At 55.4% G+C, this 25,228-nt stretch overlaps 3 protein-coding genes across 7 annotated transcripts in view; 2 read left to right on the forward strand and 1 right to left on the reverse strand.

Annotated features, from left to right (window-relative positions):
* Positions 1-6,099: 6,099 nt before the first annotated feature.
* CALHM1 (calcium homeostasis modulator 1) lies at positions 6,100-9,661 on the forward strand. The gene is made up of 2 exons (XM_004322753.3): positions 6,100-6,678; positions 9,179-9,661. Exons 1-2 carry the CDS (start codon positions 6,100-6,102, stop codon positions 9,659-9,661), a joined length of 1,062 nt encoding a protein of 353 aa, XP_004322801.1.
* Positions 9,662-12,543: 2,882 nt separating this feature from the next.
* CALHM2 (calcium homeostasis modulator family member 2) lies at positions 12,544-17,957 on the forward strand. Of its 3 annotated transcripts, none has more exons than XM_033842583.2 (3): positions 12,544-12,798; positions 14,029-15,517; positions 16,859-17,957. In XM_033842583.2, exons 2-3 carry the CDS (start codon positions 14,963-14,965, stop codon positions 17,273-17,275), a joined length of 972 nt encoding a protein of 323 aa, XP_033698474.1. In that variant the 5' UTR covers positions 12,544-12,798; positions 14,029-14,962; the 3' UTR covers positions 17,276-17,957. The 3 variants fall into 3 exon arrangements, with proteins under 3 accessions (XP_033698474.1, XP_033698473.1, XP_033698472.1); XM_033842582.2 differs by having other exon boundaries at positions 14,079-15,517; XM_033842581.2 differs by having other exon boundaries at positions 14,796-15,517.
* A 1,167-nt stretch (positions 17,958-19,124) lies between these two features.
* Positions 19,125-25,228, reverse strand: part of PDCD11 (programmed cell death 11) — a 41,949-nt gene continuing 35,845 nt past the window's right edge. For 2 of the 3 annotated variants that reach the window (XM_073793999.1, XM_033842578.2), the window contains 9 exons: positions 24,742-24,864; positions 24,055-24,361; positions 23,741-23,857; positions 22,905-23,054; positions 22,443-22,693; positions 21,579-21,747; positions 20,865-21,018; positions 20,205-20,370; positions 19,125-19,468 (listed from right to left, as the gene is read on the reverse strand). In XM_073793999.1, coding sequence (XP_073650100.1) covers positions 19,297-19,468; positions 20,205-20,370; positions 20,865-21,018; positions 21,579-21,747; positions 22,443-22,693; positions 22,905-23,054; positions 23,741-23,857; positions 24,055-24,361; positions 24,742-24,864 — 1,609 coding nt within the window. In that variant the 3' untranslated portion in view covers positions 19,125-19,296. The remainder of the gene's footprint in view (positions 19,469-20,204; positions 20,371-20,864; positions 21,019-21,578; positions 21,748-22,442; positions 22,694-22,904; positions 23,055-23,740; positions 23,858-24,054; positions 24,362-24,741; positions 24,865-25,228) is intronic. The other variant, XM_033842579.2, reaches the window with a different exon arrangement.

Below are 25,228 nucleotides of genomic sequence, written 5' to 3' on the forward strand. Positions count from 1 at the left end.
GGTGTGGCCCCCTGTGTGCTCTAAAGCTCTGCTGCACGAACTTCAGTGAGCTCACTGCTCACTGGGCTCTTGTTAAATGCAGACTCTGATTCAGTCCATCCAGGACTGGGGCTAAGCCTGCAGTTCTAACAAGCTCCCAGGTGATACTGATGCTTCTGGTCAGTGAACCAAATGTGGAGTAGCAAGAGTCTAAATAGATCTGCCATGGGTTCTGGGTCCTAGATGTCCAGATTCTACATTTAAAATAATAATCACGACAATAGCACATGCTTGTGTGGTGCTTAGTATGTGCCAGTCATTATTCTATTCCATATAGAATTCATTTAATCTTTATGATAATCTAATGAAGTAGGATGATTATTAGTCCCATTTTTTCGAGGAGAAAACTGAGGCATAAAATGCCTGAGGTAACCCATGTAAGAGCTGGAACTTTATCCCGGGACGTCGGCTCTAGAGTCTGCTCTGAGCTACCACGTTAGTCTCCCCTCTAGACTGTTGGTGTGTGTGTTTGTTTTCAGTGCTCTGGTTGGGTTTCCTGCAGCCTCCAGCAAGGTTCTCTGAGCGAGCTCAGCAAGCCGCACTTGCTGAGTTCCTCTTAAAAGTACTAATTAGTGCCTCTTGCTGACTACCGCCGATGAATAGTTTTATATATTCCTGGCAAGGGGATTTTTCTGTTTTTGAATGTCAAGGGGGCTGATCCTTCCAGCTCCCATCTTCCCAAGTCCCAGCAATTCTACTCCTAGCCCACTAAGGTTGAGCAGCCCTTTAAGATGCAGTTGCATTGTCAGCCCAGCCTTCTGCTCACCGCCAGCTAGCAGATGCTTCCTCCCTCACCCTTCTACTCACCACCCTCCCCACCACCTGCAGCCTGACCCCTGAGCTTAGCCTCTCTTTCTAAGGCTGCCTCGTTCACCAGGCATTCCAGGGGTATCTACCCACTGCCCTCAGCAAGAAGCTGGCATCCTGGTAAGGATTTCCCCAGGGATACAGTGTATGGACCAGATCTGCAAATCAGGGTGCAAATTAGGTATCTAGGCAGCCCTAGACATCTCCACACTGAACAGGAACCCCAGGTGGCTCTGCAGATTCCAGTGTTTAAGAATCTCTGGGCCGGGCTTCCCTGGTGACGCAGTTGTTGAGAGTCCGCCTGCCGATGCAGGGGACACGGGTTCGTGCCCCGGTCCAGAAGGATCTCACATGCCGCGGAGAAGCTGGGCCCGTGGGCCATGGCCGCTGAGCCTGCGCGTCCGGAGCCTGTGCTCCACAACGGGAGAGGCCACAACAGTGAGAGACCCGCATACCGCAAAAAAAAAAGAACCTCTGGGCCAAGTGTGGGTGTGGGGTCTGACTCAGGGATGAAGACCCTTGAAACACCAGGGTTAAATGTTGCTGGAAGAACTGCCACTCAAGCTCTAGCAGCCCAAACCGGAAGCGTTGGGGGAGATCTAGCCTGTGAGCTCCTCTGGGTCTCTGCCCCTCTCTGATGACTCACTCACCACACACACACACACACACTCACACACACACACACACACACACACACACACACGCTTCCTGTTATTGTGCTTGGTGGGCACAGACTTGGGTTCACCCCACGCTTTTCTGGTCCTCAGGGCATGGGGGCAGCACAGGGGCCCCTGGATGCCCTCCTGGAGCCCAGCCCCCTCCATATCGGGCAATCTCTGTTCTCCTGGGTGCTTGCCAAGGGACCTTGTAGGATGGACAGTCCCTGCAGCTCAGCATTTCCCCTCCCATCCTGCTGTGGTCAGGCCATGCAAATGTCTGAAATAGTACTGGGGTGGGGAAAGATTTAGGCAAAGTGTTAGCAGGGATTGGGGGAAGTGGAGGAAGGGAGGAGGGAGACCTTGGACATGGTCCAGTCAGCAGGGGTGAACTCCAGCCAGGGAAAGGAGGCTCAGGGCCCCTACCTTGGGCTGCAAGGAAGCAGCATCTGGACCAGTGAAAAGCCACTGACTGCAATCTATACTCTTGCCTTCTTATACTGAGCACTTATAGGTGCCTACTGCATAGAAAGCACTATGCCAGGGAGTAGGGAAGAGAGGATACACAGATGATATGCCCCACCATCAAGGAGCTCACTGTCTACTAGAGAGACAGAGATGGGTATAGACATCATTATAGGGACTTCCTTGGTGGCACTGTGGTCAAGAATCTGCCTGCCAATGCAGGGGACATGGGTTCGAGCCCTGGTCCAGGAAGATCCCACATGCCGCGGAACAACTAAGCCCGTGTGCCACTACTGAGCCTGTGCTCTAGAGCCCACGAGCCACAACTACTGAGCCCTCATGTCACAACTACTGAAGCCCAGGCGCCTAGAGCCCGTGCTCTGCAACAAGAGAAGCCACCTTAATGAGAGGCCTACGCACCACAACAAAGAGTAGCCCCCGCTCGCCGCAACTAAAAAGAAAGCCGGCACGCAGCAACAAAGACCCAATGCAGCCAAAAAGTAATTAATTAATTAATTAATTTAAAATAACTGTAATCAAAATTCTAGTGATAATGACAACGATGGGTTTAGAATCCAATCAAGCTGTTTTAGTCCACGTATTTTGCAGAGAGTGTATATGTGGTTAGAGCAGACACCTGAAGCCAATTTGGGCACCACAAAAAGGGCACATGGGCTACAAACAGGGAGCCGTGTTCACTATAGAAGGAAGACAGAGATTCCAGACAGCCTTTTGGAGCCACACTCCTCCTGGACTCCTGGCCTCATTTGCTGGGTCTCTCTCATCCTGCTCTCCACCTGTGGCTGTGCCTCTTGGGAGTCCCCAACAGGGTCCTCCAGGGGCCACCAGCCTGGGTGCTCCAGTTACCCAAGGCCCAGGTTGAGGGCTAAGGGGAGCAATATACTTCCCCACCTACGCTAGCATTTCTACCCAGACTCGTAGAGCAGGAGAACCTCATTCAGCTGGAGAGGAAAGGCAAAAAACCAAAAACAAAACACACTTCCCTGCCTCCTCCTCCACCCATCCTCCTACCCCCCCACTCCCACCTGGTCTACGTTCAAATCCCACTCTTTCACCTACAAGTTGTGTAACTTTTAGCTGGTGCTGGGGAGGAAGAAAACTTTCCTCTACCCTACTAGGTTCTTCTGGCTTGTTTAAGAATTAAATTGAAACAAGGCAGATGAACAGGAGGAAATCTAATTTCGTACGTATGGGAGTCCCACATACATGAGAGTGTCAGAGACAGAAAGGTAAAATGAGGTACTTACGCCATCCTGAGCTAAGGAGTGGGATAGGGGCCTGAGGCTTCCAAGTGCAGGAGGCTCGTTCACGGGACGATAAGTGTTACCAAAGCAGGTCTGTTTACCCAACACACAGCAAACCAAACCCTGAGATGCCAAGATTTGCTGCAGAGGAAGAGTTTGTTCACAGGAAGGCAATTGAGGAGACGGGAAAACAAGCCTAGATCCGCCTCCCCCAAGGCGAGGGGGTTGGGATAGCTATGGAACAAGCAGGTGGGCTTGGCACGGGGAAAGGTGATTGGAGGCAGGAAAAACGTGAGGGAACTGGTGTTCTGCACAGGTGTATCTGGGTTACATGTTTCTGCATATTCAAATATACAGGCACTTAGCGTGATCTGAGGGTAAAGTTTTCCAGTCCTCTGACGTCAAAAGGCCATTCAACACACACCTCTGCAGGCCCAGTTTTAGGGTTGGTGGTCCCAACCAGCCTTAGCTGGCTTGCACTGGACAAGAACTTGCTCCAAGACAGTCGGGTTACGTGAAGCTGGGAAGGTATGCAATTAAAGAGGACAAAAGGGAAAGACAGAAAAAATAACTAAAGCAAGCTTAGTCAGTGAAGGCAGCTTACAAGCAGAGGGGTTTTTACAAGCTGTTCCCCTGTCTGTTGCTCTGAAAGACAAGCTCAAGAATTCCTCTTAGCTAGCCATCAGCTTTCATTAACTCTATGAGGTACGGTTTCACAAGAAGATGAGCAGATGTTTGGTAATTAGGTGTTTGTCCTGCCATATAGATGGTGCCACTTAGATAAAATTTACCTCTGGGAATAACTCTTTCTCTGGGAAAAATCCCCAATTTAAATTCCTGTAGTTAAGGGAGGAGCAGTAGTTTCTCTCGAGCCCACAGGCTCTCTACTGCCTTTAGCTCAAAATAACCCACATGCCAAAGTAGCACATCTTGCGGGGGGGGTCTGTTCTGAGCTCTACACTTGTCACTTAACCTCCCTGAGCCTCAGTCTCAACCTCTGTGAAATGGGGACAATAAAACCTACCCCATGGCATTGTACAAGGATCCCATGAGGTGATGCATGTGGAGTGCCAGCATAGGGCCTGACCCACGGGAAGCCCTGGTCAGTGCCAGTTCTTGTCAGTAACACAGAGACACACAGACACAAAGACCACTCACGTGGCTACGTAAGAGGATGAGGCCAGTACTGAACCCAAGTTCCGCTGCTCACCGCTCAAAAGGCCAATACTAGGGGGACAAGTGTTGGTGGGAAAGGAACGTCTGCTTGACTCAGCAGTCTTCATCTGGCAGGGGTCGGCTTCCTGTAAAAAGAACTTAGGAATGTGTGTCAGGCCTTTATCTGTGTCTTCAGGGAACTGGGAGTTCTGTGCCTCTGCTCTGTGGCTGGTCTGTCATCTAAACTGTTACCAGTTTCCCAGCACAACAGCTAGTCTTTGTTTTTACATCTTCATGTTTCCTAACCATTAACTCTTAAGCCAGCCTTCTGAGTCTCAGGGGAGGCCTGGGAGACGAAAGCTTTGCTACAAACAAGAGGCAGGTGGAGGACATGGGTTGGGGCTGGTGGGGGGAAGGTCTGTCCCAGGAAGGCCCCACAGGACCCTGCTTGGTCACAGTTACACTCACACACCGCAGAGCCACAAACACTGAAGCCCAAAGCCGCAGAAATTTCACACCCAAACACACACAGAGGCACACAGATCTGAGGGTCCCAGGGAGCTGCCCTGTCCAGGCTCTCGCTCAGCTTCAGCAGCCCCAACCTCACCCTCTCGCCCCAGACAGAAGCCATCTGGCTGGAGCTGGATCTGACCCACTCTTCTGAGAGAGCTGGCGACATCAAAGGGAGCCCTTTAAGCCCCTTTCCACTGTGCTATGCTGGTGGAGGGGTCGCTGCCTTGCTTCCTGCAGACGCTCTGGAGTCCCCAGCCCCAGGCAGGAAACCCTACCGCCCACTCCTTTATTTTTTGACCTGGCGGAGTAGAGGTAGGAGGTAGAGCCAGGAAAGGATTTTTCATCTGTAAGACACAGACACACCCACCGAGACACAAGCAGACAGGACATAAAAGCATTATGCTTATAGCTCTCTGCCTGGCAGAGAGGGGACCCAGCACCCTCTCAGATCCAAGTCCACTGACTCCAAATTCAGGGCGTTTTACTTTATTCATTTAGCACTATCTCCACCACCATCCCCATCCCCACTGTGACCACTATCACCATCATAACTGCCATTACCACCACCATCACCACCATTAACACAATCCCCACCACCATTATCACCCCATTATAGCCACCACCACCACGGCCATTGCTACGTCATCTTACCATCCTTGTCTGAGCAGATGGAAGAGCCCTCTTGGATCCTGACACAGCATGGAGGAAAGACCCAATGAGAAGGGCAGAAGGAGGGCGACATGCTTCCTAGGAGCCCAGGGGACAAGGTCCAGAAGCTCAGGCCTCTGCAGCATCCCTAGTTTCTCCCAAACCTCAACCCTGCTGGAGACAGTGCCTTCCCGGACAAGTCTGAGCCTCCTTCCCTGCCCTCCTCCCAGCCCACAGAGAACTGGTCCCCATCAGGCATGGTCCTCGTGGTTTCCCAGTGCCAGAGCCAGCCGTGGAGAGAGAGAAACCCAGCAGGGGCGGGGCAGGGAGGGGCAGCACCCTGGCTGCACCCATGGGATTGGCCAACCTGTGTCCTCTCGGCCAGCACCTGACTTAGAAGGTTCCTCAAAGAGACAGTGGCCTCAGCCTCCGCCCTGAGCTCTGCCCATCTCAGCCATGAAGTACCCACCCAGTGGGCAGAGTGGGCCTCAGGGGCCATCCTGAGGCAGCGGTGAGGTGGGAGGAGGCCAGCAGACCCCGTGCGGGGCAACATGGACAAGTTCCGGATGATCTTCCAGTTCCTGCAGTCCAACCAGGAGTCCTTCATGAACGGCATCTGCAGCATCATGGCCCTGGCCAGCGCCCAGATGTACTCCGCCTTCGACTTCAGCTGCCCCTGCCTGCCGGGCTACAACGCGGTCTACAGCGCCGGCATTCTGCTGACGCCACCTCTGGTGCTCTTTCTGCTCGGTCTGGCCATGAACAGCAACGTGTCCATGCTGGCTGAAGAGTGGAAGCGGCCACCGGGCCGCCAGGCCGAGGACCCCGCCGTGCTGCGCTGCATGTTCTGCTCCATGGCTCAGCGCGCCCTCATCGCACCCGTCGTCTGGGTGGCCGTCACACTGCTGGATGGCAAGTGCTTCCTCTGTGCCCTCTGCACTGCTGTGCCCGTGACCATGCTGGGCAAAGGCAGTCTGGCCCCCGGCCTGCCCCGGCCCGAGCTCACCCGCCTGCTGGCCCGGGTGCCCTGCCCCGAGGTCTGTGACGGCGACTGGCTTCTGGCCCGCGAGGTGGCCGTGCGCTACCTGCACTGCATCTCTCAGCTAAGGGGCCAGATGGCCTTGGGCTGGGTCTCCCCTCACAGATCGGGTCCCTCGGAAAGGACCCCATCCCCCATCTCGAAATGGGGCTTCCTCAGGACGTGGTCATATTTCCCCAAATAGATGTAGTCCCCCAGCCAGGACTGGGTCTCCCTCCTCAGACGGAGCTCCATGGTGCAGGGGCATATCTCCCCAAAGGAGGCCAGGGCCTCTGAAGGCAGAACCATGTGTCTTCCCTCAGGTCAGTGCCACCTGGGGAAGGAGCACTGTGCCCTGTGCTGAGGTCCCCAGAGGGGACCCAACTGCTCAGCCAGCCCCTCATCCTCCACCCTGAGCTCCAGTTTGGAAATCTGGGGGAATCTGCATCCATTTCCTCTTCCAGGCCGGGGCAGTGTTGAGGCCAGTGTGTGGCTGGGCCATTTGGGTGCATTTCCCTGGCAAATGTCCCCAGCTGGCGCTCCCTGCTCAGGAGTGGGAGCTGAGGGGCCGGTGCCCCTGGAAGGGAGGCCTGAGTGAGGGGGATGCACTGTTGGGATGTGCCCCAAAGGAAGGGATGGAGGACCCACTGATGGGGAAATCTAGAGCTCAGGTCCCTCAGCCTCACTCCCACGTCCTCTGCCCCTCAGACCTCCTCTGCAGTTACTGTGCGTGGGGAGGAAGACCCAGGCAGGGACCCAGGCTGTCAGGGAGGGGACAGGGGGCTGGGCCTGCCCTGCAAGCCTGGAGAAACATGCACACTCTGCTCCAGAGAATCCAGACACCCCCGCTCCCCTTCCAGCCTGGACTCTCCCCTGTGGGGCTTGCGTCGCCACCAGGCACCCATGTGAAACTCACGCTCCGAGCGTACAATCTGAACTCTGCTTCCCTCCCAGCCTGCACCTCCTCTCCTGTGGGTACTTGTCCGTCATCCCAGGCCTCGGGGCCTGGGGCAGCTGTCCCTCCACCTGACCTTTAAACCATCAACTCATAAACTAAAAGGGCCCCCAGATGGCAGGCTGCCTGGCCTATAGACATGTTTCATTTGGCCTTCAGGGGTTGAATTCGAAATTCAATTTTAGAATTAGCTGGCATCATCTAAAACCCAGAAATTTTCCCATGAAAATGAGATTGTCCAGCGTTACTTGAAACTTCAGGAGATTCAGCCGAGCAGGGTCCACACTTCCTCATCCAGCACACGCTCTGCACCTCCCCACCTGATGAGTACTCTGCCATGACCCACTCACCCCACTACAGGCATTCGGGTTGCCCTGCTTCCCCATCCTGATCCGGCCGAATGCTTCTCTGTGCAACTGGGGTTGACCCTGAAGCTCAGACTGGGGGAGCAGCCTTCCCCACAGTGAGTAACTGGAAGAACAGAACTAGCACCCAAGCATCCGGTGCTCTCCAGCATGGAGTTTGAGCAATTGTCCAGTTTGTCTCTGTGACCCCTGAGAGCCCGCACAGAGGAGGCGCTGACTGAGCGCTGCTGACTGAAAGGCAGACACTAGCAGGAGCCGGAGGAGAGATACAGGACTCAGAGGAGGAAGCGTCACTACGGGAGGTCAAGGAAGGCTTCCTGAAGGAAGAGGCATGCTTACTGAGGGCTGGTTGGCCTAATAATAGTGGCTAACAGTTACTGAACACTAACTAGGTACCAGGCACTGTGCTAAGTTTATTACCACATTTCGTCCTCAGAACAACCCAATGGGATAGGTACTATCAACAGCCCCGTTTTGTAGGTGGGAGACATTTTGCTCCTAGTCAACCGTTAAGGACAGGCACACTTTTGTTGCAATTCACTTTATTAGGCTTTGTAGACATTGCATTTTTCACAAGTTGAAGTTTCATGGCAACCCTGCATCGAGCAAGTCTATTGGCGCCATTTTTCCAACAGCTTTTGCTCACTTCGTGTCTCTGTGTCGCATTTTGCTTATTCTCATATTTCAAATTTTTCATTATTATATTTGTTATGGTGATCTGTGATCAATGATCTTTGATGTTACTACTATAACTCACTGAAGGCTCAAATGATGGTTAGCATTTTGTAGCAATAAAGTATTTTTTAATTAAGGTATGTATATTGTTTTTTATACATAATGCTATTCTACACTTAATAGACTACAGTATAGTGTAAACATAACTTTTATATGCATTGGGCAACCAAAAACTTCGTGTGACTCACTTTATTGCAATACTTGCTTTATTGTAATGGCCTGGAGCAGAACCCACCATATCTCTGGGATACGCCTGTAGTGGAGACAGGCAAACCCATGCAGCCTATTTCCAGGGTCTGCCCAGCTAACTCCTGTGTACTGAGTGCCAGACCTACATACAGGGCATTTTACTCACGTGGTCTCATTTCCATGAGATGGGTGGGTCTATGCCCATTTTACAGAGCAGAAAGTGGAGGCCAAGAGGTGCTGTCATTTGCTCTTTGTTGTCAGTGCTCTTTTCCCTAAAGGCCCTGACATGGAGTGTGCTTTGGGGGGTTGGACAGGTTTGGGAGGCTAGAGGGCAGTGCCCAGCTGACTCTCTCTTCTCTCCCCTGCAGTCACTGGGCTGGTCCTTCGTGCTGCTGACCACACTGCTGGCGTTCGTCGTGCGCTCTGTGCGGCCCTGCTTCACTCAGGTCGCCGTCCTCAAAAGCAAGTACTGGTCCCACTACATCGACAGTGAGCACAAGCTCTTCGATGAGACAGGCACGGAGCACGCCAAGGCCTTTGCCAAGGTCTGTATCCAGCAGTTCTTCGAGGCCATGATCCATGACCTGGAGCTGGGTCACGGCCACGGGGCGCTGGCTGCAGTCCCTGCTGGCTCGGCTGCTCCCACTGCCACAGACGGTGCCAACGCGGAGAGGGAGAAGCTGCGTGGCATCACCGATCAAGGCACCACGAACAGGCTGCTCAGGCGCTGGCACGAGTGCAAGCCGCCCCTGCGGCTGAGCCAGGAGGAGCCACTGGTGGGCAATGGCTGGGCTGGGGGCGGGTCCCGGCCTTCACGCAAGGAGGTGGCCACCTACTTCAGCAAAGTGTGAGCCGCAGCCAGGTGAAGAGGCAGGAATGGGGGTCTGAGGTGCTGTGGCCTCAGACCCCCAAACCAGATGGAGAAATGAAGGCTGCAAGTGCTGGCAGGAGGCCCCAGAGCACTCACCTCGTGCCCAGGCACTCACCTGCCCATTTGGGGCAGGAAATTTGGAGCTGGAAGGGGACCTCACCCCTCCAACTGTGACACTACCCTGCGTGGCCATGAGCAGTATTAGTCAGAAGGGTTCAGAACTGGCTTGGGGGGGACAAGCTCCCACCTGCCCAGCCCCTCCCAGGCCACTCCACCCCTGGTTCACTATCTCCTTTCAGGTCCTACGAGCATCCTTGCCCCAGCATCCACTCATCTGTGATGTTTTAGGAGCTCTGTTCCCTTATGCTCAAGGCTCAGGGAGTGGGAGAGTGTCCAGCCATCTCATGAAGCAGAAATCCTCTGATTTGGGCTGAACGGGCCAAGGTGGGCCATAACGACATGACACAGCCTCATGTGGTCACAGGTGATAAGACAAGGTGCCAGAAGCTAGGTACACTCAGGAGAAGCCAGGGTGAGTCTCACCATGGAGTTCACGCGACATCATCAAAGTGGACCGCACAGTTACTTAGCACTGGGCACAAAAGGCACCGTGTCTTAGTCTGTTTGAATCGCTATAACAAATATGGCAGACTGGTTAGCTTATAAACAACAGAGACCTCTCTCACAATTCTGGAGACTGGAAGTCCAAGATCATGACGCTGCCATGGTCATGTTCTGACGGAGGCCCTCACTGGTTGGTAGCCAGTGCCTCCTCACTGTGTCCTCATGCGGCAGAAGGGGTTAGGGGGCTCTCTGGAGCCTCTTTTATAAGGCATCAATCCCATGCCTTAAGCACCTCAAAGGCCCCACTCCCTGATACCATCACCTTTGGGGGGCAAGATTCAACATATGAATTTGGGGGGACACATTCAGACCATAGCACATCCCATGGAGATGTCCTTGGAGACTGCCCTGACACACCCCTCACATCAGAAATCAGACCATCCCCAGAGCTTGAGCATTTAGAAGAAGAAGCTGATGCCTTCCCATTTTCTCAGAGACTAACCCCCCCCCCCCCCCGTGGAGGGGGGTCTAAAGTGCTGAGAGGCTCCGCCCTGAGGTGGGGATGAGGGTGGAGGGGTGGGAGCGGAGCTGCCTAGGGCGGAAACAGCACAGACTCCAGAGTGAGAGAGAACTGGGTCAAATGCTGGATCCACCACTTACAAACCGTGTCCCTTGGGTCAGCTTCTTCATTTTTCTGTGCCTCAGTTTCCTCATCTGTACAGTGGGGATGAGGCACCTACTTCATGGGCTTGTGTGAGCATTAAATAGGTGAGGTGTGTAAAGTGCATGGCTCGTGGTAGGCACTCAGTTTCTGGCGGATAATGTGTGTATCAATTTCCAAACCTGAGGTCTTATCCTCCTCCTCCCCCTGGACTTAGGGGGAGGGGACGTAAGGAACTGGAGTTACCTTTGTCGAGGGGGAAGCTGAGGGCCGAGAAGATGAGCTTCTTGCCTCCCCCCACCCCCCAGACATCTTTGAGACTAAGTCCCACTCATCTAAGAATTCATTTTGATCTTGATCCCTGTAACATTGTGTTAATAATTTCCATTCTTCCTTAAGCATCCTTCCCTCTAGTCCCACTTCTGAGACCCAGTCTCCCTCCCTTTATTTGGGAAGAGGGCGAGACCTGGAAGCCAAGGTGGGCTGGAGGGCTCCTCCAGGAGATGGGACTTGCTCTAGGGGAAGACTCAGATGAGTAAAGACCAGGGGTGTGTTGGCAGCTGCGGGGTGGTGGGCTCCAGTGGGAAAAGCCAGCCCAGAGGTATTGGGAGGTACAAAATATGAAGGAAAGAGTAAAGCTTTGGGTCAGACAGACCTGGGTTCAAATACTAGGGCTGTAGGACCTGTAGTTACCCAATCCCTCTGACCCCCAGTTGTCTGTCTATAAGACGGATGTTACAAAGACCTGCTTTTTAGGGTTATAGTGAGGTTAAAGGATGACTTTTGAGGAAGAATTGGGAACTTTGGCACATGGTAGGATGTGAAAAAATAAACACTGGTCCTTTTCTCTTTATTCCTGCATGTGAACAAGCCCAGCTCAGGGAGGCCAGCATGTCACTCAGCAGTTCCATGTTCCCAGAACCACAAGCAGTGCAGAGCAGACAGGGGTCTGGGGGAGGTTGGGGGGTCTCTCCCTTGATACTGGGGGCCATCTAGACTGTCCTTGGACAGGGCTCTCCCTTTCAGCATTCCTGACCCATGGCTTTTCAGCCTCAGCTTGCATACTCCCACAGACGGGGAGCTCATGACCACTTTCTGGGACAGGCTGGGCGGCTCTGATTGTTACAAAGGGCTTCCTTGAGAAACCTGCCTCCTCGTAATTTCCACCTACCAGTCAGAGCTCTACCCACAGGGCCTTAGAAAATCCCTAGAGTCCAGAATTTTCTCATCAGTGCTCCTGATTTGAAGCAGGACCTGGGGAGCTAGCTGAAGTACAGACAGAAGAGCCGGCAGGGGGAGGGTTTGCTCAGAGAGGGGCAGGACGGCTCTGAGGGAGAAGGGCCAGGACAGGCGAGGGTGCCCCTGGCTTTGCGCACCCCGCTAGGAGGCAGCGCCAGTCTGGTGGCACCTCTCCCCTAACCCTGCTTGGGACTCGGTTCTGCCAGCTTCTATTGGTGGGGGTGCTCCCGAAACCGGCCTGGAGGGCAGGCCCGGGCCAGATCTGGCTGAGGCCCCCTTCCTGGCCTGGAACTGGTCCCACTGGCGTGGAGCCTCAGAAGGCAGGCGAGCCGCCGCAGTCCCCTCCACTTCCTCTCCTCCCCCGCGCCGCCCTCCCCACCCCACCCCCATACTGCCTGGCGCCCGCCCGGAGGCTGTTTTTCCACTGGCTGGCGCGAACCATCCATCTTACGGGTTCTGCCTCTTTCCTGGAGTTAAACTTTTCTGAAGACACCACAAGCCCCAGGCCCTGCTCGTCTCTCCGGAGCAGAAGCAAAGCAGGAGGGAGCCCGCCGAGGGGGCGGGCTGGCCCATGCCCAGGAGCTCCAATGTCCTCACCCCACTTGCCCAGCTCCGTGGAGGCCAAGGCCACCGGTGCCCGCAGCGGACCTCAGGTAAGGAAGGGGAACATGGCAGGGCCACTCAGAGGCTGCCCAGAGGGATTGTCCAGGGGAGCCAGGCCCCTCGCTGAGGACCCCAGTCCTCAGCCACCTGTTTCCTGTCCTGACTGTTGCTGGTGGAGGTCCCATCCCAGGCCTGGGGGCCACGGGCAGTAGTCTCAGAAGATAGCCTGTTCCCTCCTCTGCTCACCACCCACCAGTGTTCAGGCATCTTGTACCCCACTTTGGGTGGTTTCTGAACCCAGGGGAGCATATTAGGAGCCCTGAAGCCAAGAGGGGAGAAGAAAGAGGGAGACGGGGCTGCCTTTAACCCGTTCATCCCCAGAAATATCACAAACTCTTTCCCGAGGAGTTAGGCTGGAGCCCCTGGGCCCCCAGGCAGTGAGTTAGGGAAGTCAGGTCTCCTCCTCCTCCTGGAAACCAGCCCATCTGGGCTCCTCAGTGGCCACCCAGCTCTGTACCAGCCCGTCTGGCCGCCTTGGCAGTGATTAGGAGGGGTGGTGGTCTAGAGAGGAGGCATAGAAGGAAATATGGGCAGGTCTCCCCACCTTTGTTTGCTCCGTCCCTCCACTCCCCAGCTGCCTCTGGCCTGAGGACTTTTGTTTTTCACTCCCTGGATGGAGAGAAGAACATGGGCCACACCCCGGCCTGTGTGGGTGGAGCCTGGGAAGGGAGTTGGGGCAGAACACGGCTGGAGCCCGAGGCCATGGCCACTTCCTGGCAGGCTGCCAGCGCATCTGCTGGCCAGAGAGAGAGGGTGGTGGGTATGGCCAAGCCTTAGCCTTCATCAAGGCTTCCTGTTGCTGGCCGGCTGGGCGGTCCCCAGGCCTAGGGACCTCGGTGGAACAGAGCTGCCGGATAAGGAAAGGGTAACGGGTGGGGAAGGGGAGGTCTGCCAAGGCTCTTGCGGATGGGCACAGAGCAGTGTCAGTAGGAAACCAGGAAAGTAGAGGGCTCCCTTAGCTTGACTCACCCTCGTCCACTTCCCAGGCCTCCTTAGGTCACGCTCAGAAGTCCTGCCCAGGCACCTCCATACTTGAATAGCTTTGAGCAGCGCACTTTATCCTCCTGAGGCCTTAGCCTCCTGATCTTTGCCAGAAGGACAGTCATCCCCCATCTGCCTCACTTCTGGGAGGCACCCTCAGGACTGGACAGGGTGAAACGGAGGGTTTCATATACAGGGCGACTATCAGGCACTGTTTATTCCCTTTCATTTTCCTCCAGCATTCCTGAGAGGAGAGCAAGGACCAGAATGACTTACCCTCTTTTCACAGATGAGGACACTGAGGTCCAGAGAAAGGTCATGAAGTATGTTGAGAGCCAGGATCTCCTAAACCAGTCCAGAGCCTGAGGTCTCCAAAATGAGAAGGTTCTTGTGAACTCCAGGGATGCTGCACCAGGCTCACCACTGACTGGAGGCCCCTTCCTCCACCCCCCCACCCCCCCATATCACAGGGGCAAGTCCAAGTCCCTTATCCACCAGGACACCTACTCTGGCTTTTATACCCATGGGCTAGACACCTTGAGGACACACCCTCCAAATAGTCCTAGGTCCCCCAGCACATTAGCAGTACCTGGAATCCCAAAGGGAAAGGCAGTCAACAGCCCACAGTCCCCAATGCCACAGGGCCAGTCCTAGTCCCCACATCAAAGGAAGCTTGTGGTGATGACGAGAACCTAAGTGTCTGAGGCAGATAGAGCTGAGCCTGAGTCTCAGCTCTGCCATTCATATGTGAGCCCGATAAGCACTCACCCCAAGGAAGCCTCCACCTTCCCTACGTGCACTGGGATATCAGAGCTCAGAGCAGGATCTTGACGATGGGCAATGAGGGATGTAACGCGCCCGACGTAGTAAGAGCTCAGTGAACAGTGGCTATTCTCATTCCACCCAGGCCCCGGGGCTCCCCGAGTCTCCTTCCTTTCCCAGCCTGACTATGCAAGATTCCCTCGGTCCCTGTTTTTAGAGGCCAATACTGATCAGTCATCTACAGTCCCACAGGAAGCACCAGGCCAGCCACTGCAGGGGATCAAATGGCAAGATTGTGCCCTGCCTTCAGGGGCCTGTAGCCTGTGCGCTTTCCTAGTCCCACCAGGAGCCACCGTCCCAGTCTCCTCCTGCCTCCACCCTTGCCGTCGGTCCCCCAGCTGACCCGTCACCATGGCAGCCCTGATCGCAGAGAACTTCCGCTTCCTATCACTCTTCTTCAAGAGCAAGGATGTGATGATTTTCAACGGGCTGGTGGCACTGGGCACGGTGGGCAGCCAGGAGCTGTTCAGTGTGGTGGCGTTCCACTGCCCTTGCTCACCAGCCCGGAACTACCTGTACGGGCTGACAGCCATCGGTGTGCCCGCCCTGGTGCTCTTCCTCATTGGCGTCATCCTCAACAACCATACCTGGAACCTGGTTGCCGAGTGCCAGTACCGGAGGACCAAGAACTGCTCGGCTGCCCCCAACTTCCTCCTTCTAAGCTCCATCGTGGGCCGCGCAGCCGTGGCCCCCATCACCTGGTCTGTCATCTCTCTGCTGCGCGGTGAGGCCTACATCTGTGCTCTCAGCGAATTTGTGGACCCCTCTTCGCTCACAGCTGGGGAAGAGAGTTTCCCACTGGCCCAGGCCACAGAAATCCTGGCCACGTTCCCGTGTCGGGAGGGCCCTGCCCGCCTGTCAGGTTTCCGGGAGGAGGTCAGCCGCAGGCTCAAGTATGAGTCCCAGGTGAGCCTGTGCCAAGGGAAGCTCCTCTTCTTTCTCTCCTACGCGGTGGCTGGTGGGGAGGTGCTGGGATGACCCAGTATTAACGCTGGAGTCAGTCCTCAGGGGCTGAGCTCTCCAGGAAGTCACTAGATTATCAGCGTTGGGCATCAGAGTTGGGTAACTATGGGTCAGCGCTTGGCGGGGCAAGGGTGAATGCCATCCCCAATAAGAGAGTTTTAAACATTAAAGGAATGTTCTTCTTGCTCAGACCAAGCCTTGATCCCAGTCACAGATTAAGCCCTTTGCTCCAGCCAGACTGAGCACAAACCCCTGCCATCTTACGAAATATTTGCTGTCGACCGTGAGCTGATAGTGGAGTGTGGCTGGCTCAAGGGATGAGCATGTTCCTATCCCAGGAAAGGCCCCTGTCCAGCACTGAGTCAGCCTCAGGCATTGCTGACAGGAGGCGAATCCCTTGAGACAGGAAAGGGTGTCCAGTCGGGAGGCAGCAGCTGCCGCCCTGAACCTAGCCTCAGCCTTGGTTTAGTTCTGAAGGAGCTGAGTTGGTCAGGGAGAGAGGGCAAGGGCAGAGACCTGGGCAGAAGCAGAAAAACAGCTGAAGTATTCACTTAAGAGAAGCAGGGCGTGAGGGCGAGATAGGAAAGAGCAAAGATTTTCTAAAGGGCTCCTCTTGGGTACAGAAGAAACACAAGTAGGAGCAGGGCTGGAGACAGCACCAAAGGAGATGGAACGTGGTAGACAGAGAGAAATAAAATGTATTTGATGATGCTCAAATGCCCACAGCTCTCTGTACAGGCTTAAATGGGGAAACAAAGATGACCTTGACTGTCCTAGCCCTCAACAGGCTCACAGCCAAGCGAGACAAGCACATGGGTAATTTCAAAACAAGGCAGAGAATGATGATAAGAGGAACCAGGCCATGAGGACTCAGGGAAGGCAAAATTGCTCCCAGAAGGGATTTTTGACGGCTTCCCGGAAGTGGTATCTGGGCTGAGCCTGGCAGATTGAGCTGGATTTTGGTGGGCTCAGATGATGTGGAGGAGGCCCTTGGGGCTGCAGGAATGGCAGCTGAAATTGCAGGAGGCTAAGTCTAAGTACAGAGACGGCGTGAGCTCAAGGGAGTGAGGGCAAAGAGGAGGAATTACAGTCAGAAGGGCCTGCCACCCTTAGGGGAGCAGAATCTGCGGCCAGGCAGGTGACAGAACCAGTTCTCAGGGGGTTGTGACGTCAGGTTCAGCCCAGCCCACACGCTCTGACCAGCTCCCGCTACTTCTTACGGGGGCGCTGGCGGTCCAGACAGCTCCTCCGTGCCTGCCCTCAACCCGCCCCTTCTCTGGCCAGCTCTTCGGGTGGCTGCTCATCGGTGTGGTGGCCATCCTGGTGTTCCTGACCAAGTGCCTCAAGCACTACTGCTCACCGCTCAGCTACCGCCAGGAGGCCTACTGGGCGCAGTACCGGGCCAACGAGGACCAGCTCTTCCAGCGCACGGCCGAGGTGCACTCGCGGGTGCTGGCTGCCAACAACGTGCGCCGCTTCTTCGGCTTCGTGGCACTCAACGAGGATGACGAGCAGCTGGTTGCCAAGTTCCCAGTGGAAGGCACACAGCCACGGCCACAGTGGAACGCCATCACCGGCGTCTATCTGTACCGCGAGAACCAGGGCCTTCCACTCTACAGCCGCCTGCACAAGTGGGCCCAGGGTCTGGTGGGCAACGGCGCAGCCCAAGACAACACAGAGATGGTCCTGCTCGCCTCCTAAGGGTCCTGTTCCCACACTCTTTGCCAATGACACGACTTGGTCCCAAACAGAACCCCATGGCCTGTTCACATCAGCATCAGAGGGGAATTTTTGGGGGGGGGGGGCGGTGGGGCACTTGTGGGATCTTAGTTCCCCAACCAGGGACTGAACCTGCACCCTTGGCAGTGAAAGCACGGAGTCCCAACTACCTGACTGCTAGGGAATTCCCCAGAGGGGATTTTTTTTTTTTTTTTTTTTTTTTTTTAACCATAGCTTTTGGGGGAAACAGGCCAGGAAAAAGTAACACAAAGTAAAACTGGGGAACAGATGTGAGAGCTAGTAGACAACGTGGTCAGCTCCAGCAGGAAGGCTCTCAGACCTGAAGAAATTCCTTCTCCTGTTGCCACCAGCCACATGGTCAACAGCTTTGGAGAAAAGACCCTTTCCCAGAACTGGTCCTTAATTAACTACGATGTGGATGACCTTTGAGTGGTAGGACCCAGTCCCACCGGTCTGTGAAGCCCTGGACAGCAGAGCCAGGTGACAATGAAACTCACCAGCAGGCTCCTTGTGCGGAACACTGTGTGTAACTGTATATGGACACCTGGCCCGGTGCTGCTCACCTGGGAAGCAGCCCCCAATGTACGCCTCTAGCTTTATTTTCTATAAATTTTTGATATAAAGTTTTTCTTAGTATAAAGGACTAGCTTGGTGTCTGCACGATTGGATGGGCCATACCGCAGCAGGCTGGAGGTCATGGGGACAGGCCCAAATCCCATTCCTGGGGAGGGAAGAGGACAGAGACTCTGGGCAAGACTGAAATGGATGGAAGGGAAGGCTGGGGCACAGGGAGAGCCAGGTGTTCCCACACGCAGGAAGGCCCTGGGATTGACGACGTCTTAACTGGGTTCAGTTTTCTGATTTGATCTGGGAAACAGATGGAACCCGGCCCTTCTCAGAGGGAAGCTCGGCTAAAATTTCACGAGTCAGCAGATCCTGCCCTTGCACTCAGTAGGGCAGCCTAGCTCTCATAACCTAGAGCTAGTGACCAAGAACAAGGCCAAGCCCTGCTCTGCCTCCCTCCCATGCCCCTGCCTGAGCCCCTCCACCACCTCTAAAATCTCTGATGCTCTCTCCCTTGTCCCTGTCCTGCTTTTTGGCATATGACTCAGTCACTTCCCATGGAAAAGCTCTCCAGCTCTTAGGACATTTAAAGCTCTGCCCAAGAAAACTTTAATTCCCCTAAGACCAAGCCAAAAATGAACTGGCTTCAACAACTAGCTGGGTGTGTTTTGGCCTCGAGGAACTCTAGAACATACAGGATTATTACTTATCAAGCAGAAGGAGAGACAGTCTTTCTGGGAACTTTACAGGGAGGTGGGGGTATAGCGGGCCCGTCATGTCCCCTTCTCCCTCAGGACTCAAGGACCAGCAAGTCAGTCAAGGCCCTCCGCCCAGCAAGCTCTCCTCAGGGGAGCTACAGGGAGCCAGAGAAACTGTGCAGCTCTCCCAAAGCCACACAGCATGTGTATCTACGTCCCAGCCTCACAGCCTCCACAAAGGGGCACGAGGCACTAGCTGAGCTGAGGCTGAGGGAATGCCCAGAGGCTCTGCGATCTAGGAGAGCAACGCGCTTCCCAGACCCTGCTGACCCCCACTAGCCGGACCAAGAGCCTGGCCAGGGCCAAAGTGGGATCCTGACCACAGCGTCCCTGGGGGTCGGCCCTCCATTCCTGCTCCCCGGGGACCTCCCATGAAGGAGAGACTCAGCTTTTCTGGGAGTCCAGGAGCCTACTGCCTGCCACCACTGAGCAGCCCCAGAAAAGGAAAAAGATGAAATAAATTGGTTCCTAAAACAAGCAAAAAGGAATTATGAGAAATCTTAAATCCTTTTTTATCTTGACAGGATTACCCCAGGGATGCTGCAGAAAAAGCAACACTTAAACAGAGTCCTCAGGCAACACAGTTTCTCAACTGCCCAGGCGCCTGAGGGTCGGCCCGGCTGGCCCACTGCCACCAGTGCCCTCGGAGCCAGCTGGCCACTAGTCCTCCCACATGGAGCTCTTAGCCTCCACGTATTCCAGGGCCTTCGCCTTTACCGCCTGCACGTCCTTCTCGGTGCCGTGTTGCTTCTCGTAGTCCAGGTAGCGCTTGAAGAAGAACTTCATTCGCTTGGGGGCCAGGCTCAGGTGAATGACACGCTCAAAGATGTCCCTGGGAGGGAGAGCAGCCAGTGTCTGCCTCTTGGTCCCCGGCCACACGATTCCTAGCTAGCCTTCACCCACTTGCTCTAAGGCTCTGGAGCCAGGCCCTCTGTTATCCAGCACTACCGCTTCTACCTTTATTTTTATTCCCTTTATAAACTCCCATCACGTCTGTGGAGAGGGAGAACACCACCCTCATTTTCCAGAGGAACAGAGATGTTAAAGGACTTACTGGTCTGAAGTCATACAGTGAATCTGGACAAAGCTAATGGGATGGGGACAGGCAATGAGGTGTGGCTCTGTGAGGAAAGCTCTGCTTAAAACTCACTGATGGGCTTGGGTGAGGCATCAGTTCTTTCTGGACTGAAGTCCACGACCGGTCTCTAATCCTCCCTGCCTTGGGGGGATGCTGGCGGTTATCAGTGAGATCATGCCTGTGAACACTCTCTACCACGAGAGCCAGGCTCAGCATTAATTATGAGGAAAACCCAAGTCTCCCGATTCCCAGGCCTGGGGCTAGCCTACCTCCCACCCAAGGTTCCAGCCAGACCAGAGGCTAGCCGCTGAGGCAGAAAAGAAACTGGAAACGTGAATGTCATAGGACGTGTCACGTCAAAGCCGTTTCTCCAGACAGAGTAAGAGAACTGGGGTTCCGGGAGCTGCTGGGGGGCTAAAACGCCTCCAAGTGGCCAACATTCCCAACCCCCCAGCAGGCAATTAGGCCTCAGCCTGTCCTCCCCTCTCACCGGACTTCCTTCTGGCTGCCACGCTTGATGAGCATGTCGATGTAGACCGACCAGACATCCGTGCGCTTTGGGTAGGTGCTCAGCGTGTTCTCGAAAATGGCTTTGGCGCGCTCCACATCCCCCAGCTGGAACTCAAGCTGCGCAAACTTGGCAATCACATCCACGTCTGCAGGGAGAGGACAACTCAGACATAGAAAGCAGACAGATGCCCTCATCAAAACACACTACCCTACAGGGACAGAGTCTGATGCCTGATTCCCTGCTCTTGGGTCCTAAGACCTAGGTGACGACAAGAGGGACAGTGGGGCGGGTTTAGGGCCGAATACACAGATGGGCACTGATCTATGACGCCCAACAGCAGACATCCTACTCTCCGGACTGAGAAGGGGGAATCGGGGGATGAGAGGTAGGCCGTGGGGCAGGCAGAGGAAAAGAATTAGTGCTAATTCCTTTCTGTTCCTCTGTCTTCGGAGTTTAGAATTTAAAATGCAACACGAGCTATGTTCATGAGCATACGATCAAGAGAGAGAGAGCCACGTACGCTCCACAAGGCTGTCCTAACACCAGCCCTCGGATGAGGAGACCCCCGGCCCTCTGCCCAGATGGGAGACAGCCTACTGCACCCTGGAACTGGGCCCGTGGGTGGGAACAAGCACTCACGCTCTTTCTTAGGCAGGCACTCGAGGGCTCGCTGCATCACGCGGTGACTGGCCCCAGCCTGGCCCCTCCGCAGAAGAAAGGCGCCGTATTTGATCCAGACAGCTTTCTCCTGCCTGAAACGTTTCAGCATCCGGTTGTAAAGTTCACCAGCTTCCTGTGGGAAAGATGACATAAGCTGAGGAGAGTGATTAAGACAGAGGGGGCAACGGCAGAGACAGGCACCTACACTTGTGGGAAGCTAGACCTGGGCTCAGACTCCATCAGTATCCAGGCCCAATGTCAGGTACGCGGGGGGAAAGGGCAGGCGCACAGGATGAGGAGAGCGCATGATGGAGAGTCTCCCTCCTAAGCCTGTGCCGTGAGGAGGTCCTAAGACTAGAAGAGAGAACGTGAGCATGAGGAGGGGGAGGAGGAGAGATGAAAAAGGGCTACTGGGGTATGTCGCCTCCTGTCGGTGACACCCGTCGGCATCCCAAGGGATAGACCCCGGGGTCTGCTGTCCCTTCCCTTCCCTCATCCCGGCCCCACATTCCCAAAGCGGAGGCGGGGGAAACGACTTCTCCCACCTGGAAGGTGAGCAAGCCTGGGGCAGGACTGGGTCCAGATGCGGCTGTTCTCCCCCAAGACTTCCCTGCTGCCTCTGGGACTCCCAGGAGCTCGTTTCTAAGTGGCTGAGGTCCCCCTGGCAGCCGGCCACCTGGCCCAGACTCCTACCTGGAATTTCTCTGACTTAGTGTAGATGTCAGCCAGATGGAGAAAGACCTTGAGAGGCTCGTTGTACTGCACGGCCCGCTCGAAGACCTTGGTCAGTGACCCCTGGGAGCCGTACATGTTTTCTAGGTTCAGCAGGGCCACCCACACGTTCAGCTTCTCCTGCTCCTCTCTGGAGGGAAAGCAGTCAGCACGTGAGCTCCATCATCTTGGCCAAATGAGCCCCCCCACTGCCATCGGGGGACCGGAACTACATCCTCCTCCCCAGGCTCCACCCACGTCCTCAGTTCCCACCCCCAAGTGCAGGCCCCGAGAGGCCCTGTCCCCACTGCAGCTCACACAGAAGCAGGAACTCCGACCCCATGGCTGTGGGGTCTGGGGCTCCCCTGGTTTCTGCCTCCACTCCTGGGAAGGAAACCTACCAAATCTCAAACCGGCCTGAGGTCTGGACTGGAAGGCATCTGTGGTCTGAATCTCCCCCCAAACTAAGAGAATGATGCAAAGGAGCGCCATCCCTCTTCACTAGCCTTTGGGAAACCCGCTCTACCCTCTGCCTGGAACATGGTCCCCGACATCGTTTTCGCCCAGGTATGTGGAGAGCGTTTTCCCTCCTGTACTTCTGCTCCGAGTGGGGCACCTACCTGAGGGCCCATGCCTCGTGTAAATGTTACCCTTAGCTATCTCGGCGAAGAGGACTATAAAATATAAATGAGCAGATCTATTTCACAGACGGCACATCTCTGAGAGAAAGCCCGTGAACCCACGGGCGCCCGGTGGCAGCCACCCAAGCTGCCGCCAGCCTGCCGAGGAGACGCAGCGCCCCCTGGAGAAAGACAGGGCCCCAAGGCAGGAGGGCGCAGCCGAGACCTGAAGGAGATGGTCTTGAGCGCCCTCTCGGCCACGGCCCGGGCCTTCTCGATCTCCGTGGCCTGCAGGTGGAAGGCCATGTACTGCAGCCACAGGATGGAGCTGCTGGGGGAGCTCAGCACGAGCCGGTCGAAGTCATCTGCCGACTCCGGCTGCCGCCGGGGGTCCATCAGCGCCTCCTCGATGCGGGACAGCTCTTTCTCTGCCTTCTGCTTCTCCAGCTCCCTTTCCTTCCTGCTTTTCTTCTGCTGCTGTGGAAGGCAGAACACCAAGTGAGCTCCTCAGCCCCGGGGACGTCTGTGGTGGAAGTCAGGAGCTGGCAGGGCAGCCCCCGAGCTCCGCAAACACTCCCAGCCTGAGACGGCCCCGCCCCTCGGAAGAGACACCCAGGGTAGGACAGAGCACGGAAGATGGGCGCCAAGGGTCCCTGCAGAAAGGACGAAGCCCTGCAAAATACAGCACCGTGGCCTGCTCTGGCTTCTCGTCCTCCTCGCTGTCAGAGCTCTCTTCGCGAGGTGGCAAGGCCGGGGTCAGACTGTCCAGCTCCACATCCCAAGCGAAGCCGGAAGACAGCTGCAGCCGGGGTGCTTCTGCCGGCCTGGTCTGCTTCTCCTGGAGGATCACAGGCGCATGTGAAAAAAGCACTGAGCCCAGGCTGCCCCTGTTCTGCAGCCCCTTTCCACCCGGAGGAGCAGGGACTCCCACGGTGCCCAGAGACCTTTTCTCTCCTCCCACCGCCAGGCTAGGCCCCGGTGCACTGGGGACACTTTTAGGAGTGACATGAAAGCTTCCTTTGTAAATAAGTAGATTTAAGTAATATTTTTAAAAAGCTACATAGGCAAACACATATAAACGTTCAGGCATACAACAGCAGTAGAGCTAGGACAGAGGTATGACAGATGTTCCGAGGGTGGCAGGGATGCGACACCTGAAGTCTGGGAAGCCCTTCCACACCTGCCCTCAGTCCCAGTAGCGCTGTCCTCATTTCTCAGAGCAGGACACAGGCTCAGACGGACAAGGCTCCTTTCCTTTGCCCGTCCCCCCACCCCCCCCCAATTCAATTCCGCTCCAGCTAATAAACATCGACTAGAATGGACTTTCACAGCCCACTCCGCAGGTGAAGCAGCAGCCCTGTTCTCAGGAGCTGATGACCAGCTGAGGAAACCAGGCGCCCCACCTCCTCCCATTTTACAGAAAATGAAGACAGGAGGGTGGTGCTGAGGACGGCCCAGCCCTCAGGCAGGGGAGCAGGGACTCCCTCCTGGGGCGGCCCTTCCCCTACATCCAGCGCCACTCACCTGGGGCCGCACACCCGTCTCCTCCACCTCCTCTTCTCCCTCCCGGTAGTACACTTCCACACCGCTGTCGTCCTCCTCGGACGGGGCAGTTCTCCTCTGCCTCTTGTTCCCGCTTTCCTGCCATGACAGGCGGGGACGACGCTGAGCCTGGCTTCTTCTCGCCCTGAGCGCCCTCTGCGGCCCCGGGTGGTACCCTCTCCCCAGGCAAACTCAGCCTCTCTCTGTCCGTGAGGCTGAGGCAAAGCGGCTGCGGGGCGGATTCTGGAAGGCTCTCCTTTTCCTGTGAAGGAGGCCATCCTCCCCGAGGGCCCTACCTGCTCACTGCCAGACTCCGGGCGCGGCCGCTTGCCCAGCTTCTTCGCCTGGGGCTTCCGGGGCTCCTTCTTCTCCTTGCTGGGCAGCTGTGCCCCCTCCTGACCCTTCCCAATCCTCTTCTCTTTCTGTTTCTGATTCTTCCTCTCCTCCTTCTCTTCTTCTCCTTTGTGGTCTCTCTCCTCTGCCTCTGTTTCCCTCCCCTCTTGCTTCGGAAGTGGCAGTCCCAGGGAGGCAGAAAACACGTCTGGCTTTCCAGTGTCGTCGGCGGGGATTGACAGCTCTACCAGGTTCTCCCGGCGGTTCAGGCTATGACAGGGAGACCAGACGAGCGGACCATGGGGACAGCATAAGGAGCACAATGGTCATAGCGAGGAGCCCACCGTTTCTGGGCCTGCCCCCACCTGCCTTGGAATCTGTGCAGTAATCTCAGGAATGATTTGCACAATTGCTTGGTAGAAAAATACAGAGGGCAGCTGTGTTATCCCTTCCTCCATCCCCAAAGACGGGTGCCTGTGCAGAGGAAAGTCTCCACAATTGCCTTTAGGAGCTGAGGTAGAAGGCTCCACACAAAGGGAGCTCATTCATCGTTACTTAGCACTGCCTAAGCCATTATGTTTACAGTTCACCTCTCCATCTCCACCCAGCGTTCCCAGAGAAAGAGGTGAGAAAGAGAGAAGAACACCTACCTTAGGACCTTGGCTGTGAGCAGCTTGCCTTCGGGGAGATACCTGTCATAAGGGGCATCCTTGGACAGGCTGTACTGGGAGACATGTGGGTATTGGGCCAAACCTGTAACTGAGGGGCCAAGGCTGACAGGAGAGAGAGACAAGGGTCCTGTGGTCAGAAACACAGCAACAGAGTCCCCAGCCAAGCCTAATGCCTCCTCTCTCCCAGAGACTCAAGTTGTGATGAGGATTTAGGACAGACATAAGGTTCCTGGCACTCAACAAAATAAAGAGGGCTTTGTAAACTGGAAAAATCATCAAGCGTAATGAAGACATAATTGAAAGATACTCTTTACCCATATCAGAGCATCACAATGCACTCACAAGCTGCTAGAAAGACCAGAAGAAAATAAGGAAACAGAATTACAGCAGGGAAGGCTGTAACATCTGGGGGTTCACGGAACATTTACAAATCATGACCATGGATATGCCATAGTCTTTGTCAAAA

This window comes from Tursiops truncatus, chromosome 16, assembly GCF_011762595.2.
Source record: "Tursiops truncatus isolate mTurTru1 chromosome 16, mTurTru1.mat.Y, whole genome shotgun sequence".
Lineage (NCBI taxonomy): Eukaryota > Metazoa > Chordata > Mammalia > Artiodactyla > Delphinidae > Tursiops > Tursiops truncatus.

What these genes read in the sequence shown, in the direction of transcription:
- CALHM2 (XM_033842583.2), top strand. Translation starts at nt 14,963, where the DNA reads ATGGCAGCCCTGATCGCAGAGAACTTCCGCTTCCTATCACTCTTCTTC. An exon ending in GGCTCAAGTATGAGTCCCAG is followed by an intron (nt 15,518 to 16,858) that starts GTGAGCCTGTGC and finishes TTCTCTGGCCAG; the next exon opens with CTCTTCGGGTGGCTGCTCAT.
- CALHM1 (XM_004322753.3), top strand. Translation starts at nt 6,100, where the DNA reads ATGGACAAGTTCCGGATGATCTTCCAGTTCCTGCAGTCCAACCAGGAG. An exon ending in GCCAGATGGCCTTGGGCTGG is followed by an intron (nt 6,679 to 9,178) that starts GTCTCCCCTCAC and finishes TCTCCCCTGCAG; the next exon opens with TCACTGGGCTGGTCCTTCGT.